Source organism: Ciconia boyciana, chromosome 3, assembly GCF_034638445.1.
Source record: "Ciconia boyciana chromosome 3, ASM3463844v1, whole genome shotgun sequence".
Classification (NCBI taxonomy): domain Eukaryota; kingdom Metazoa; phylum Chordata; class Aves; order Ciconiiformes; family Ciconiidae; genus Ciconia; species Ciconia boyciana.
The window spans coordinates 85467208-85482155 of NC_132936.1; the positions used below are offsets into that span (position 1 = coordinate 85467208).

The 14948-nt window shown below is 39.1% G+C and overlaps 1 protein-coding gene across 8 annotated transcripts in view; it reads left to right on the plus strand.

Annotated features, from left to right (window-relative positions):
- Positions 1-10602, plus strand: part of ACTN2 (actinin alpha 2) — an 86503-nt gene extending 75901 nt beyond the window's left edge. For 7 of the 8 annotated variants that reach the window (XM_072856430.1, XM_072856432.1, XM_072856431.1 and 4 more), the window contains 2 exons: positions 7748-7906; positions 9276-10602. In XM_072856430.1, the coding sequence (XP_072712531.1) occupies positions 7748-7906; positions 9276-9434 (318 nt within the window). In that variant the 3' untranslated portion in view covers positions 9435-10602. Of the gene's footprint in view, positions 1-5538; positions 5617-7747; positions 7907-9275 lie in introns of all 8 variants that reach the window. The other variant, XM_072856438.1, reaches the window with a different exon arrangement.
- The last annotated feature ends 4346 nt before the right edge of the window (positions 10603-14948 follow it).

The following is a 14948-nucleotide window of genomic DNA, read 5'->3' on the forward strand; positions in this document are numbered from 1 at the left end:
GTTAGCTCTGCTGGCTCTGTGCTTACATGAACCCACCTTCAAGACCAAGTTCACATTTCAAATACTGAAAAAAAGATTACCATAATGCAGCACCAGTGTGTTGTCTTTTTCCCAGTACAGATTCCTGTAGTTAGCAGACTGTGCTTAACCTCTGACTTATATTCTGTTATCACATGAGTTGGCTCCTTCAAATCATTTCAGGCTATAGCAAAATGCCACTTTCTTTTCACTGACATCCTGTTTGTCCAGCTCTACTCAAAATGGTTACCCATACCTGGACCTATACTTGATGTGCATTGGATGCTGACAGTCATAGTTTGCTAAATATTCTTTAGAATATCCTTACTTGTTTAGAAAGAAAAGCAGAATTGCCAAATCTCTGCTTTCTGAAGAAACACACAAGCATAGGAAAGGTTAGCTACACAGGAACCAGGAACAGATTTTATGGAAAATCTTAATGTGATTCTAGTGCAGCATAATTCCTTTTTGTGTTTTCTAAGGAAGAAGAAGATAACATCACAGAAGCAGAGATAAATTTCCTGGGGTGGAAGGAAGTAGCGTACTAAATGGCTTTCCCAATGCACTGGAGCAGATAACTGAGCAATTAGAGCTATTAAAAGCAGACAGAGTACCAGGCCTGGATAAATTACATGCCAGTATTTGAGAGACCCTATTAAGGGAAACCAGAGACTTTGTGCAAAGATTTGACAGCTCCCTGAAGAAAAGGACGCAAGGTGGCTGAATCCTAGTATATCTTACACCAGATGGCCATTTCTAGCATCCCTGTGTCTTTGTAGTTCATAGATGAGTTCTCTGCCACCCTCGCAGCAAGGCTGGTTCAGTGGCTGAGGCGATATTACAGGCATTTCTTGGTGCCTTAGAAGGTCTTGAAGGGAGAAGCTAAATCCTACACCAACCAGCCAGATCCAGATTGTTATGGATCTTTAGGCTTTGCAGATGTAGTAAGACTTTGAGATCCCAAAGGATACAATAGAGCAAGGCCTTAGGAAAGGCTGTATGGCCTGGAAGAGGGTGCTCATGTCACATAGCTGCAGGCAGGCTGGAGGTGGGCTACGACAATAATGTGCAACACAGATGTGCTTCCCAGCTCCTAGATCATTGCCTATCCCTGGCTGTCTCCTTTCTTCAGGCTATAATGAGTCATGGTTTCAGGCAGTGTCCCTTCTGCCCTTGCTTCTGTTGCAAGAAGCCTGAGTGGCCGGGTCAGAAGCAGAAGGAGATAGATGCTTCATCAGTTTCTATGGCCTCAACAACCTGGGCCTGGACTGCAAGTTGAGCTGCAGACCTTACCTTCCCCCATGACATATATAATCCAAAGGCCTTAAAAAAGAGGCTTGGAAGGATCACGTTAAGAGAAGGACCATTTTGCATACGCCCCCTTTAGTATACTCCTTCCCTTAGCATCAGACATGGGAAATTGGTCTAGCAGGACTTTTGCACTGACACAGTGCAACAATTATGTTCTTAGTAGCATAATGCAAGTTAAAGAAAGGAAGAAGGTAAGATCTAAAACCACTCAGCCATCAAGCCAGGCTTTCTGCAGAGGACAGATAGTAGAAACACTGATAAAAGAGAAGCTTATACTGATTAAATTACACTGTAATTTAATGGGCAGATGCGACTCAATCTATCCAGGCCAGAAGGAGACATTGAACAAATGTGTTTGAGAGAGACAGGCTTGTTTTTCTTTTTTTTATCCTTCCTGTGTCCTTGCATACTTGAATATTTAGTGTTGGTGAATAAAGGAAACCCAGGGTGCTTCAGAGTTACTTCAGGGTACATAAAATAATGAAGACTCTAAACCTGGAATTTAGGTAGAGAAGGCAGTAACGGATTCTTCTATGGTCTTGATTACCTCAAATAGAAATGAAGATGAAACTGGATCATCTGAACGTAAGCACTAACATGAAGAATACTGGCTTCTCCATGTCAGATGGAATTAGCAGTATATGTAATAATTTTGTTGCGCTTAGCAGCATTTCTGAGTGCCTGACATAGTTTCAAAAATACACTGAAAGAATTGGACTGCTATTCACAATGATGAATAGCCAGAAAAGATCCCCAAAATGAATATTGTCCCTGACGAGTAGGCTTTAAATACCTAAGCACAACAGAATCATTTATGCATGCTATAGCTTTTATTTCTGTGGCATTTTTCAATGTAAGACATATCTTAATGTTTGACTCTCAGTGTGTGTTGAGGATGTCAGCAAATTACTAATATGCAGAGTAGCTCCCTTCTCCATTTTAAAGAATGTATTTTGGTACACATAAACCTAACAACTTTTTATAGAGTGCTTCTAGAAACAACTTCCTTTGCTTATAAGTCTGAGGAAGGAACCCCTATCTTCCTCCCCAGCAAGAATATATAAAAAAATGAAAATCTTACAGTTCATAATCCATTATGGAGCTTAATTCTGCAGTTGTTAATCCTTTGAAAGAGAGCTAAATAATTGGGTGAATTGTTTTAAATAGCTTCTATATCTTGAATATTTGAAAGAAAACTATTTGGTATTTTACAAGGATTTTTTTGGGGGGCTACATGCCCCTGATTCTCAAACTGCAGGGAGTAAGTGGGCACCATGCATATAAGAATTAGAAGGGCAGGAAGAGTTGTGCTTCTTTCAGTGCATCCACCAGCAGAGATGTGCTAGCCCAGAAAGCGTTACAAATCATCCTTGTTAAAGGCAAGTGGTAAATATACTACCTTCCTTGGGGCAAGGGGGCAGCCCTCTAGACTCTTGTGTTTCCAATAGGCATGTAGTACGCACGCTGGTACCCCAAAGTTTATTCTTGAGGATGCTGCTGCTTACCCACTACTCCTTGCTGGAGGCTGTGCCTGAAGGCACAGTCTAGCTGTAGGTATAAATATAAATCTTTAGAAACGCTGGTATATTTCCTTCCCTAATGTGACTGCATAGAGAAAAAAAGAGAAAGTGGGACACAATGTCTGAATCACAGAAGCAGTTTAGAAGTGTTCAAAATGGTGCATAGCTGAATTATGGTATGCAGACAAATTGGGACACCAACACAGATATGTTGTCAGTCACTGGTTTTGAAGTCTTTTTATGCAGGGATTCCTTTTTCAGATTCAGTATATTTAGTAAATTCTAAAAGAGATTGCAAAGTATGTGATAAAATATCTGCAGCTGCTCTGCATGTAACATTCTAATGGCTATTAACATACTCTACTATTGATTTTTGTGCAAACTACAGATTTTAAGTAGGAGCTCTGCACGTAGAACAATAGCATCATGCCACCCTATATTTTACTAACAGAAAAACAACAGCTTCCTATTAAAGGAACCACATGATCAGGCTTATGCAGGTCAATTAGCATTCAGGAAACTGAAGGACACATTTAAGAATGGATTACTTTGACTCAGAAGCTCACTTGTTTTATAAGGCCACATATAAATCACAAAGGGGAAGGAAAAGATTTCTGGGGACTAATAATGTAACATGGAGGACGATTTCAGTGTTTTACTTCATATTGGCAGGAAAAGATGAACAAGGCAAAGATTTTTATATGCTTTAAAAACCTAATTTCAGTGCTTAATGTTGATCTGCAAACAATAAAAATAAATACAAAGAACCATTTCCCATTGAGAAAGCCCTTGCATGGGCTTGATCTATGCATTAATTGCAAAATACCACTGTATCCCATGAAACTCTGATATACTGCAAGGCAAAGATGCCTTTTTAGGCCATATATGATGCAGATTAAAAAAATTTACTATGAGAATGTGAGAACCTGCTATAGCACATGACACAACTACTTGGACCCTCACTGGGGAGTCCCACTTAACCAGATGACAGTTGTGAGCTCCAGCACAACCATTGCGCTCCTCTCCTAAAGAAAATGGTTTCTTGGTAGATGTGCTGGCCTTTCTCACTCCCGTGTGCCCTTCACTACCTGTTGCACAACTACCGCTGCCATATGTGCCTGGTTAGGGAGCTCATGCACATGCTGACCACCCACCCCCCCGGTGTAGTCAAGTAGGTAATAGTCCTCTACCAACACCTGGTAGAGGAGGTGGAGGGACAGGATTTGGCTATTAGCTCCCATTTTTATGTCATTTTGTTTGCAGTCACACAGTAATATCTTCGGCTTTAGCAATAAGGGAAAATGAGCTGACTTCACTCCTGCTGTGACCTGCCGTAGCCTGTCTCCAGGATGGTTTTGGAGAGTTTCAAGCCAGCCCAGATTAACATTTTCAGAATGATAAAATAAACCATTTTGAATGCTTTATAGCAGAAATTATCCTACAAAATAGAAATGTTAAAGGAAAAAAACTTCATTGTGATTATGGCTTCTAACTAAATGCTGCTCCAGATTTGCAGCTTTGCTTTATCTCTCGTCATTGACTTCCCACTGTTATTTTTCATCTTCCCTTTATGGAGCTGGTGGAGGTTGATGCAGAGGGAGTCAATATAATAACAGCATGGTATGTGAAAAATGCATGGTGTTATGAACTTAATAAAGCACCACTTTATCCTATTAGTATATTAAATAAATCCAGTGCATTTGTTAAAACTCCTATAATTTTAGTTATGCATAACTACATAGAAATTTTCAAAAATAAATTATTGATCCAGCAGGCAAATATGTAGCAGAAAGAAAACCTTGGATCTTCTCCAAACTGTCAGTGTGTAAAATCAATAAGCATAATCATTTTTCATCTTAGAACATCTCTTTAGTTGTATACATGTTAACTCAATCTGAAGTACACCTCCAATAGGACACATTTTGTATGAACAGGAAGAAAAAGATGAGCCAGTCTGTTTTTAAGAAGTTAGTGTGAATTTCTTGACCTGCAAAATGGATAAAAATGTTGGTTCAAAACAATGATCCAGTTTGATCTGGTGTTACTAGGAGCCATTTAACCTGGAATTCAATGGGGCTCTTTTAAAGTCAGTTTTCAAAGCAAAACCTTACTGTATAGATTATTAAAGAAGACAGATAACTGAAAATAAATTATGTCAGTTATAAATTTATTTTGGATCTAGACAAGAAATCAACTGTTTTGTACTTCTACTCTCTTTTAAGATATGCGTATTCAGTTGCTAAGTAATATTATCAGATCAAGAGTGAAGTAACAGTAATTGAGTGGGGAAAAATGTTTCGCCCAAGTTCAGTGATCTTTTAACTGCATCTCACATACACTGTATGACAATAGAAAATGAAGGAAGCAAATGGCAGTTCAATAGAATAAAACCTGCCTTATCAGCAAAAATGTTAAAAAAGCACCTGTAAAGGAAGCACAGTTTTAACTCTGTAGTTGAAGTAAGGACCCTCTTCCACTAAGAAAAAACCTAAAGCATGAAACTGCAAAAGTTGTACACTTTTTAGGTAATTCATTGCAATATGCTGATGTTACATTTCTATGAAGTTCTGTAAAAACTTGGTTATTAATACAAGAGTAGAATGTTCTTTACTAACCAACTAACCTGATCTGTGATTTTTCTTTCTTTCCTTTCACCTTCACAAATGCATGACCTGTGATGGGATACTAGGATGAATCTGACAATCTACATTCTGATGAATTTAAAGCCTGCCTCATCAGTCTAGGACAGGTTGGAAATGACCTGCAGGTAGAAGAAACTGATATTGTTCTGTTTTCAGATAGGTCAATATAATAATAGCCAAAGAGATTGTGGGTTTAAAATCCAATGTACTGGTCAAAATGCTTTGAAAAGAACCTGCCTCTGGGGAGACAACTGGGTTAGATCGACCGTCAGCATCGCTTGGAGCCCTATTTTCCTGTGCATTTTCCAAAGATTTTTCAAGTTGTTTCTTTTACTTGGTTCGAGATGTTTTATTTGGACTCTACTAGGTAACTGTGGGGAGCTCCTATGCTTTTTGCACTCAGAGTTTTGCTAATTTTCCTTTCCTTGGACTCAACACAAGCTCTCTACTGCTCTCTCCTGATTTAGGATGAGACAGTTCTCTCCAAACCGCTACACTGTATCACAGCACAGAGGAAATGTTTATTTACCTTCTTGCTATCGTGCCATTTAATGTTTACTCAGCTCTGAGCCAGGAATGACACATATATGTTATTGCCTGGAAAATGAGCAACCTCCTTTTATACAAGGTCTTCAACTGACCTCCTTCTAAGTCTTGCAAGGCTCATCCTTTAAGTCAGTATGCACATCTCTCTGCTGTAGTCCAGGTCTCAACAGCCTGCAGTCAGAAGGAAAATCCCTGCGCTTATTTCCCTTATGTCAGCAGACAGCTCTCATAGTGTACCTACCTTAGCCTTAGAGTGGAGTATTTGAAATAGTCAGTGATACACTATTTTCAGACTGTTTTCAACTATACTTTTAGTCACTACAGCATGCCATGCAGAACCTTTCAGACATTTCATATCAGGGAGGCAGCTTGAGCATCTCCTGAGTTTGACTGGTTTAGTAACAAACTTTTCTCCTTGCCCTTCTCTTTGTTTTCTCTGGTTGTGTTCTCTGTATTCTTGTCTCATTCACCTCCTCTTCTCCCTTATTTCTCCCCTGACCTTTCCTGATGTTACTTCTTGTGGTGAAAATGTCTGTTTCCTGTGTGTAATATGTTAGTTACTTCTTCCTCCTTTAAAACTGATGATGATTCTGGTGACCTGCTTGGGCAATATCAATGAATACTGTTCATACACTGGATCCAATATGCCAATGGTCTAAACTCATCATCTCTCTGGAAATTACCTTGGATTCTTCAAATCTTCCCTTCTATATTCCTTACATTGTTTTGGTCAATAGAGGAAGAATGGATTGATGGACCACGACGATTTCAGAGCTTGCTTAATTTCAATGGGTTATGATTTGGTATGACTTTTAAGAAACAATGGCAACTGATTCTGCTTACAGCTTATAACATTAACCACAGCAACACTAAAGCTTATCTAAACTGACAGAATACTAATAATATAATTTACAGTAGAGATACTAGTTTCTTGTTTCTTTACTTTTTCTCTATTTTCAAATGGTTAAAAAGGAAGTTACAAGTAAAACTAGACACTTGAAAACCATATTCTATGGTCCACTGCATTGCTCTTTGAATTAAGGAAACTTTAAAAAGTTGAAATTAACAGTTATTAATTTTTTTTTTCTTTCTCCTTTTTTATCTGCATGAGGATGAATGAGTTTGATGCTGTTTAATTCTCATAAACTAGCTTTGAGGGTTGCATTTGCTTTCCTTCACTTATTTGTTCTAAAAATTTCCCCCCAGATTCACCCTTTTTAGTGGAAAAAAGGATTAGCCTTAGTTGAACTGTTCTATATTTGGCATGAAATTTTCAGAATTGTTTCCTTACTTCTTAGTTCAGTGGGTCTGCCAGTACACTGCTTCTTGGGCTATTGTGTCACCTCCCTGTGCAGTACCTAAATTGCAGTAGTTTTAGGATGGGATGGAAAATGAAGTATTAAGTTAAAACAAGTTAAACAAGCATTGAGGGAGGGTGGGAGGGGGGAGAAGTTGCAGAAAGATAACTAAAAGGTACTTACTATGTGTTTAGGACAAAGAATACATTTTTCAAAAGCACCGAGCCCTTTTTTCAAAAGAGGGGTGGGCATTTAAGATCCCAGATTTTATCAACTCTGGTGTTTATGTTCCTAAGTCAGGAAGATGCTTTAAAGACTTTGTAACCACTGGTCCCTACTGGTTCACGAGAGACACAGGCTGTTGGCGACTGATATTACGGTGACCATTTTTTTGTTTTGGATTCTGTGAAAGGGTGAAGCTGAGTTTGCCCGAATCATGTCTCTGGTTGACCCCAATGGGCAAGGAACCGTCACTTTCCAGTCCTTCATTGACTTCATGACCAGAGAAACGGCAGACACAGACACAGCTGAGCAAGTGATAGCTTCCTTCAGAATCCTGGCTTCAGATAAGGTCAGTCATCATGCTGCTGCCTGTAAGGATTCAGTAGCTCTCCTATTTAGCCCTTCTTTGCTGAAAGTCTTATACAAACCTTTTAGTAATAGTGAAGCTTTGTTTTCAGTTTTTAAGACTTCAGAGAAGGCATTTGCCTTTTCTTCTTGTTTGGAACGAAGACTCTTAGCTGAAATGGGTGCAGAATTCAAGGCTTGGTCTGTATACCCTCGTATCACAAAGAGCCAACATAAAATTAGACATCTTAGACAAGACTTAGACAGTTCGTCTGTATAATGGATATATTGTACATCAGGTTATTTCCACACAACAGCCTTGATTAGAACGGAACTCATTCTGCCTTTCATGCTGTTGTCTGGATGTTTCAATGCAGAGTTTGGCCCTCTGGAACATAGCCTGGGTCAGTTGCACAAGACTATACCTAATTGTGAGCCAAGTTGTGACCTGACAGCTCATTCAACAGGGCGATGCAATGTGGTGTATCCCTATCCTAGGAGGAGCAGGAGGAGGAGGCCTCCTCTAGTTACTGGGTACGTGGAGGAAGCTCCTGAATTTGGCATACTTTCCTCCCCGCAGCCAGATCCACTGGCAAGTGAGTGGTCTATGAAGATGAAAGGGAGGATAATGGCAACACAAGAGCTTCTGGAGGAGTCAGGGCCATAAACAGTGCTGCCAGGAACCAATCCTGTGCTATGGAGAAAGATGAGATCACAGCAGTACAGGTCTATTTGCCCAAGCTCGCTCTATTGATTTTCTCATTCTGGCTGTTTGTATTGATTTTGTGATCTCAGTTACTGTGGACCACATTTTGAATTCCAGACATGTTCTCAGTAGGAATTCATGTGGAAGATGAAAGCCAAGGTCTCAGGAAAAAATGGTTTTCATTATGTTGCTATTTTAAATAATGTCAAGTCTGTTAACAGAGGGTATCCTTCATAGCATAAATGCAAACCATTAAGAGCAATAATGCATCTTTCATTACAAATATATTAGGACCTTGAAACTAACAGGCTCTAACTGAAAGTGTGTCTGTTCTGTCACTGCGGAAGGGGCAGCAGTGCACTTTAGAGAGACTGACTACCTATCCATGGATGAGCTGTATCAGTAGCAGTCTACGCATGGCTGCACAGTGCTTGGTAGCTAACATACAGAGTCACATGTCCTGAGACTGGATTTTGACCTAATCAGTTTGTTGGTAGGATTGTCCCCTTCAACTCATCATTAGGGATGGAATTTACCAAAGAAAATATTTGGTCTCAGGAAAATAGGCAGGATGTCCAAGTTTTTTAATCACAGCTACAGACAATAAATATATTTTGTGTCTTTGAAGAATACATACTGAATTTGTCAATCCTTTCCCCCCTCCCAGCCTTATATCCTGGCAGATGAGTTACGTCGAGAGCTGCCTCCTGAGCAGGCTCAGTACTGCATCAAGAGAATGCCTCCGTACACCGGCCCAGGTTCTGTTCCTGGGGCTCTGGATTACACCTCTTTTTCGTCAGCACTGTATGGAGAGAGCGACCTCTGATTCTGTAATTGGCCGTATTCATGGTAGACATTAAAAATACCCACCTTATTGCCCAGATTGCTTCTCAAAAGCTTTGACAAGCTGATTTAAAAATGAGTTTTACAAATACAGTAGGTACCGTCAGTGTAAAGTGCTAGCAACTAAAGTAACTAGTGTATATTAAAGTGTGCAGCACGCTAGATTTCTGCATTGTTGGTTTTAGGTTGTCTGTCCTATACAATGCTAGAAAATATATAAAAAACCCTGCAAGATATTAACTTTGGAAATATTCATTCAGAAAATAGAATGTAAAACCTAAGAACATTGAAACTCACAAAATATTTCTCCATTTTCAAAATGTTTCAATGCCATATGTGCTTCTTCTACGATGTTCATAAAACTATGTTAGAAGTCATGCTTTTTTCTTTCATAGAGCAATATTATTTTCCTCTAATGATTTCTGATTTTGTATGCTTCTACTGGTGGAATTTAATTAAATATTAAAATGCAGTTTTTCAGGGAAAAAAAATATCAACCAAGTAAACTACTTAATTATGAAAATAATCCAGAATACTATGTTTTTGTCTCTTAAAGATGGTTTTCTCATATCACAAAGAGTTGTAATATAGGGGGGAAAAGCTGATTAAATTGCAGGTTTAGAGTTCTGTAAGCAGTAATTTTCTTTTAAGCCTTTAACTTTTACAGCTGAGGGAGTACAACTTTTATAATCAGAAATAAAAAGGAATCTGATTTCATGTGAGCTGTTTTGTTTTGAAACCCTCATTCTTGTCTTTGTTGGACAGTCTTTGTTTCTCAGTATAAGCAAGCCAGTCCCTTGTTGTATTAGTGGGCAACATTTGTCTCTATCCTGCATAATGCAAAATCCCATCTGAGCAACTGTAGCGTGGTTGTCTTGCAGCTTTAACTGTTCAGTGCTCATATTAGAGTTTGTCTTGACTTCTACTGGATCGCAGGCAGTTCTATCTGTATTATGCTCCTGTGCACTAGTTGTTGTACTGTTTTTTTTTCCATCTTGAGAAATGATAGAGAAGTAAAAGCAGTAACTTTTTTACTTGAATCCTACCGACACTGAGGAAATGCAATGTAATCAAACAAAACCATTTACAAATGGTGAAGTGAGCTGTGCAGCCCAGTGCTATTAAAGCAATGATGTGCCTATTAAATAAAGTCTGCTTTTCAAAACCTTATGAGACTCTGTCATTGGCAATCATCTAGTGGTTCTCTCTAAAAACTGAAAATATTTCTGAACATTAAAGGAGGTTTCAGTCTGCTAAAAGTAAAAGTTCAAAAAGTATGTCATGCATTTCTATACACTGTGCAACAACAACAGTCGCTGCTACATGCTGGAGGGACAGGTATGGCCTCAGGAAGTGAGATGGAGCTCAGAATGAGTGGGACAGACTTTCCATTTAAGTCACCTGAGCACAGATGTTCATAGCTTGTTAGACTCTTAGCTTAGATTGATTTCAGTGAGACTTAGGCACTAATGCTTTTGAAGATGTTGGCCTTAACTTTTCTCTATCTCTCTTTTTCCTCATGTGCAGATGTTAAGTATATAATGATGCTTTCATTGGCCTTTGCTTTGAAATCTATGAATGATTCAAATTCAACCCTAAAGCAGGCACCCTGCAGGTAAGGTGCATGTGGTGGGAGCAATTTCAAAACAATCCCAGAGGAGAAAGGCGATGACCAAATACCTCTTCCTCCCCCATCTTCTGTACAAAGGCCAGTAGAGGACTTAGAGAAATACTAGGGCTAGAATCACATCTCCTACAGTGCATGTGCGGCCTTGCACACAGCCAGAAGCTGCTACTGCCACTGCTGATACAGACATGGTGCAGTGCCATCTCTTTTTGTGAGGACAGTGCTCGTACAAACTAAGTTGGGAAGCTCTGCCTTCATGCAATGGCATTTCCAGCTAAATGACTGCTGGGCAGGCTGAATCCTATTAAAAAATAAATCTGTATATCTCTCATTGTCACAGTTTAATGCAACTGGAAGAATAAAACATTGAGCTTCCAAACATGGCACAAAAGCAAAATCTCAGTGCTACAGGCAGGATTATGCTAAAAATTGGCACAGAGACAGTTTGTATCTGACACTTCTATTGGGTGTCATTCATGTTCTCTACCTGCTAATTTTTATATTGTGATATTCTTCCTATTTTTAATAGTATGGAAGAGACTCCTCCTTTAGCTAAATGTTCTATTGATCAAAACATGTGAGAGATAACGTTATCAGCAGCAAGAGAAAAAGACTTTTGCAAAGTAATTCTTTCATTCCCATATCAGGTTTCTAATTTCTAAAGTAGAGTGAACAGAACCAGTGGCAGAGAGCTGCAAGGATTAATTACCCATCCGTACTGGCCTAAAAATGTTGTGTCATATTTATTACTTTAATATGTCTTCCATGTAAAAAAAAAAGTATCATAAAGTTATTTCTCCCAACATCAATAATTTTTAGGGTAACTAGATTAAATAAGTAAGCTGTGTTATTTTACCCTGAAGTGGGTAAAATTCAGGGTTTTTTAAAATATTCTGTGGTCAAGTTCCAGGGCAATGGGTTTAACAGAGAGATTTCCTTTTCCTCTAAGACTCCATTTTTAGTAGGTGGCATTTGTATTTTTCTGTAGAATCACTTTGTTCACACTGGGAATCAATGGCTTCAGTGGCATTTTGTCTACACAATTCTGGCAGCAAACTAGTTTTACTATAAAAAAGGCACAGTAAGTGAGCCCAAGGTAATGAATGTACCAATCACAGGGGCCAAATCAAGATTCAACAGGTGAAGGTACAGCCTTATTTTGATGATCATGTGAATGAAGGTTATAGAATAAATTCAAATTCAGGTCTTAAGCTGCTTTAATGACTGTAGTACAGATGTCTTCTGTGACTTTACATGGATACACCAATTCTTTGAAAAACTTCCTGCCAAGATAATCTTGATTTTGTAGTAATCATTTTCAGTCACTGATCTTCAGAAAGGCGCTGATGCAGGTAGAAAATGGTGTTGTCAGTTCTGTGCTACCTTCATACCTCCTTTCTTCATATATAGAGTTTCCAGCACTTCTTTTCTTACCTACTAGCCACAAAAGGCTTGGATCAGAGCCGCTCCTAGTGGCTTGTATTTTCATTAGAACATCCTATTGTTCAGTTTGCCCACTTGTTGGAGGAGACCATGCTCTTTTGCAGGTCTGTCTCTCAGTCTCAGATGTCTGTCTCTCAGACATCAGGTAGTTCCTGGTGTCTGTAGAGGTTATCCCAGACACAAGTGGTCTCAATGACGGAGGAAAATAGTTCCTGTTAGCAGCTGGATTTGGACAGTCCTTTCTGTCCTTAGCAGTTTCCTTTTTTGATTTAAATGGCTTATGGTTGAAAGTAATTCTGTAAGGAAGTAATTGTTTGATCGTTGCTAGTATATGAGCAGGCCCTTTGGAGCATGCCTCCAGCATTGGTAATGGTGTCAGTATTTTTTGCTGTGCTTCTACAAACAGTTCCAGTAATATTTAGATGAGAAAATAATACTTAGATAAGAGGTGACACTTCTCTGAAGAACATTCATCACTTAATTTTGCCAACTCCAAGTCCTTGGTCCTCATCTTCTTCAGTGGGACTGTGCCTCTTGGTGTCATATGGAGTTCTAGACTTATAAGAGGAACAAGCCTAAGGTCATTCTTCAAAAGAAATAAGGAACGAAGTCAGTGAAAGTCTGACATAAACAAAGAAATCAGGGAATAATCTGTATGAAAATTACTTATAAAGAAGGATCAGATCAGTCAAACAAGAAAGCATGCGCATCATTTCCGTATCTTGAGCACAAAGTGAAACTATTAGATCTGGCTCTCCACTTGTGTTACACTAGAAAATTACATTAAAGCAGCTGTAAGTTTACCACAGTGAAAGTTTAGCACAATATGCCCATGCTTTGGATTCCTGACTAACTTATTTCTTACCAGGGAAAACTGCTCAGCAGTCTTTGAATTATTGTATTATGTCAGGATTTATGTCTGAAAAATCTTCCGTACTTCTGGAGACCGAGCACTAGAGGAGGTGGTGCTCTTGTGGTGGGAACATTTCAGTGCATTACACGAAAAGCACCCCAAAGGCTCTTTTCAGAATCAGAAAAACATCCAAACATCCCCTGAGATGCCAAAAATGCTCAAATATGCGATACCTACTTCAATTATACAGATGACCATTGCTAGTGTGGCTTCAATCTCACTGGTCACTAAGGTTTTTCTCTCTTGGTAAGTATCAACAAGGTTTCAGAATAACTTAAATACCTGCTCATTCCCCATGTCCCTCTTTCCCAAGTTTTATGGTTAACAACCTGTGCGCTTATTTGCTTGTCCATCAGTTTACCTTCTGGTTGTGTTCAGAGGGCATTTTATCTAAGGAGCTGCTTCACTTGTTTCACAAGATTCTACTTGTTTCAGACCAAATATTTTTATATAGGAAAACTGACTGTTCTAAACTGGATTGTATTTTATATTAATCTATTTTAAAATCTGCGACTCCTTTCTAATTTTAAGCCAAGGTGTGGACTGCCACCACAAAGGACAAGTCTATCTCCACTTTTTCCATTATCGCATTTATTTATAAATAGAACAGTTCCCTGGTCTGGTTACCATGCTGGCTGGGAATACGTATCCAGGATGCTAAGAAGGGTAGATTATCCCTTCCAACATCATCTTAAAATGATTGTATAACTGTGGAATTAGGGACCCAACCACGCACTTTCACTAGAAGTCCTTTATTATTTACAACAAAAGAACATTTAAGTGTGGACAACAAACCTTGAGCCAGTGCTAGGAATTCGACTCATTTCCCTCATAATGTAAGAGCGCTACATTAGGCGACAAGCCCAGTCTTTTCCGTATGTGAGCTTGACTAGGATTTCAAGTTCTAAGCTTCAAAAGAAATTCCTCTGCCAATCTGCTATGTTTTGGGAAATTTCATTAGCATTTGTAATACCGCTTTGCACAAATTTGATTATCAGCATATAATATATTGGATGAATGTCCTGAGGGGATAAATGTCCTGATGCTATTTTAACACCCATCCATCCCTCATCTACTTGCTCCTCACTGTTCTGTTTCAAAACCTGGCTGGTTTATTTGGCCGCAGTTCATGGAAACTTTCTTCCCTTCGAGATCCCTGTTAATGCTTTAAGTGAAAAATGCCTTCAAGCGCTGTCCTGAGGAGTGGTTATCATATGTGCTCTCCTGAGCTGGAGCCTTCCCACTGCATAGTGGCTACTTGTGTGAGAAGCTCAGGTATAGAAGAGGTCTAGTGCCTGACCACAAGCACAGAGCGTCCTGTTTCAGGCTTAGCTAGTCTGCTGTCAAGAGTGAAGGAAAAGAAATGTTCGCGTAAATTGCCAGGAAGTCGTGCCTTGATTGGGACTGAACTGTCAATATAGGCACACCAAATTAAAATAATTTAAAACAAAACACCACAGAAAAACATAAAATGGCTGTATCAAACATCTTTTTCGGACTTGTATCTTGGTTCT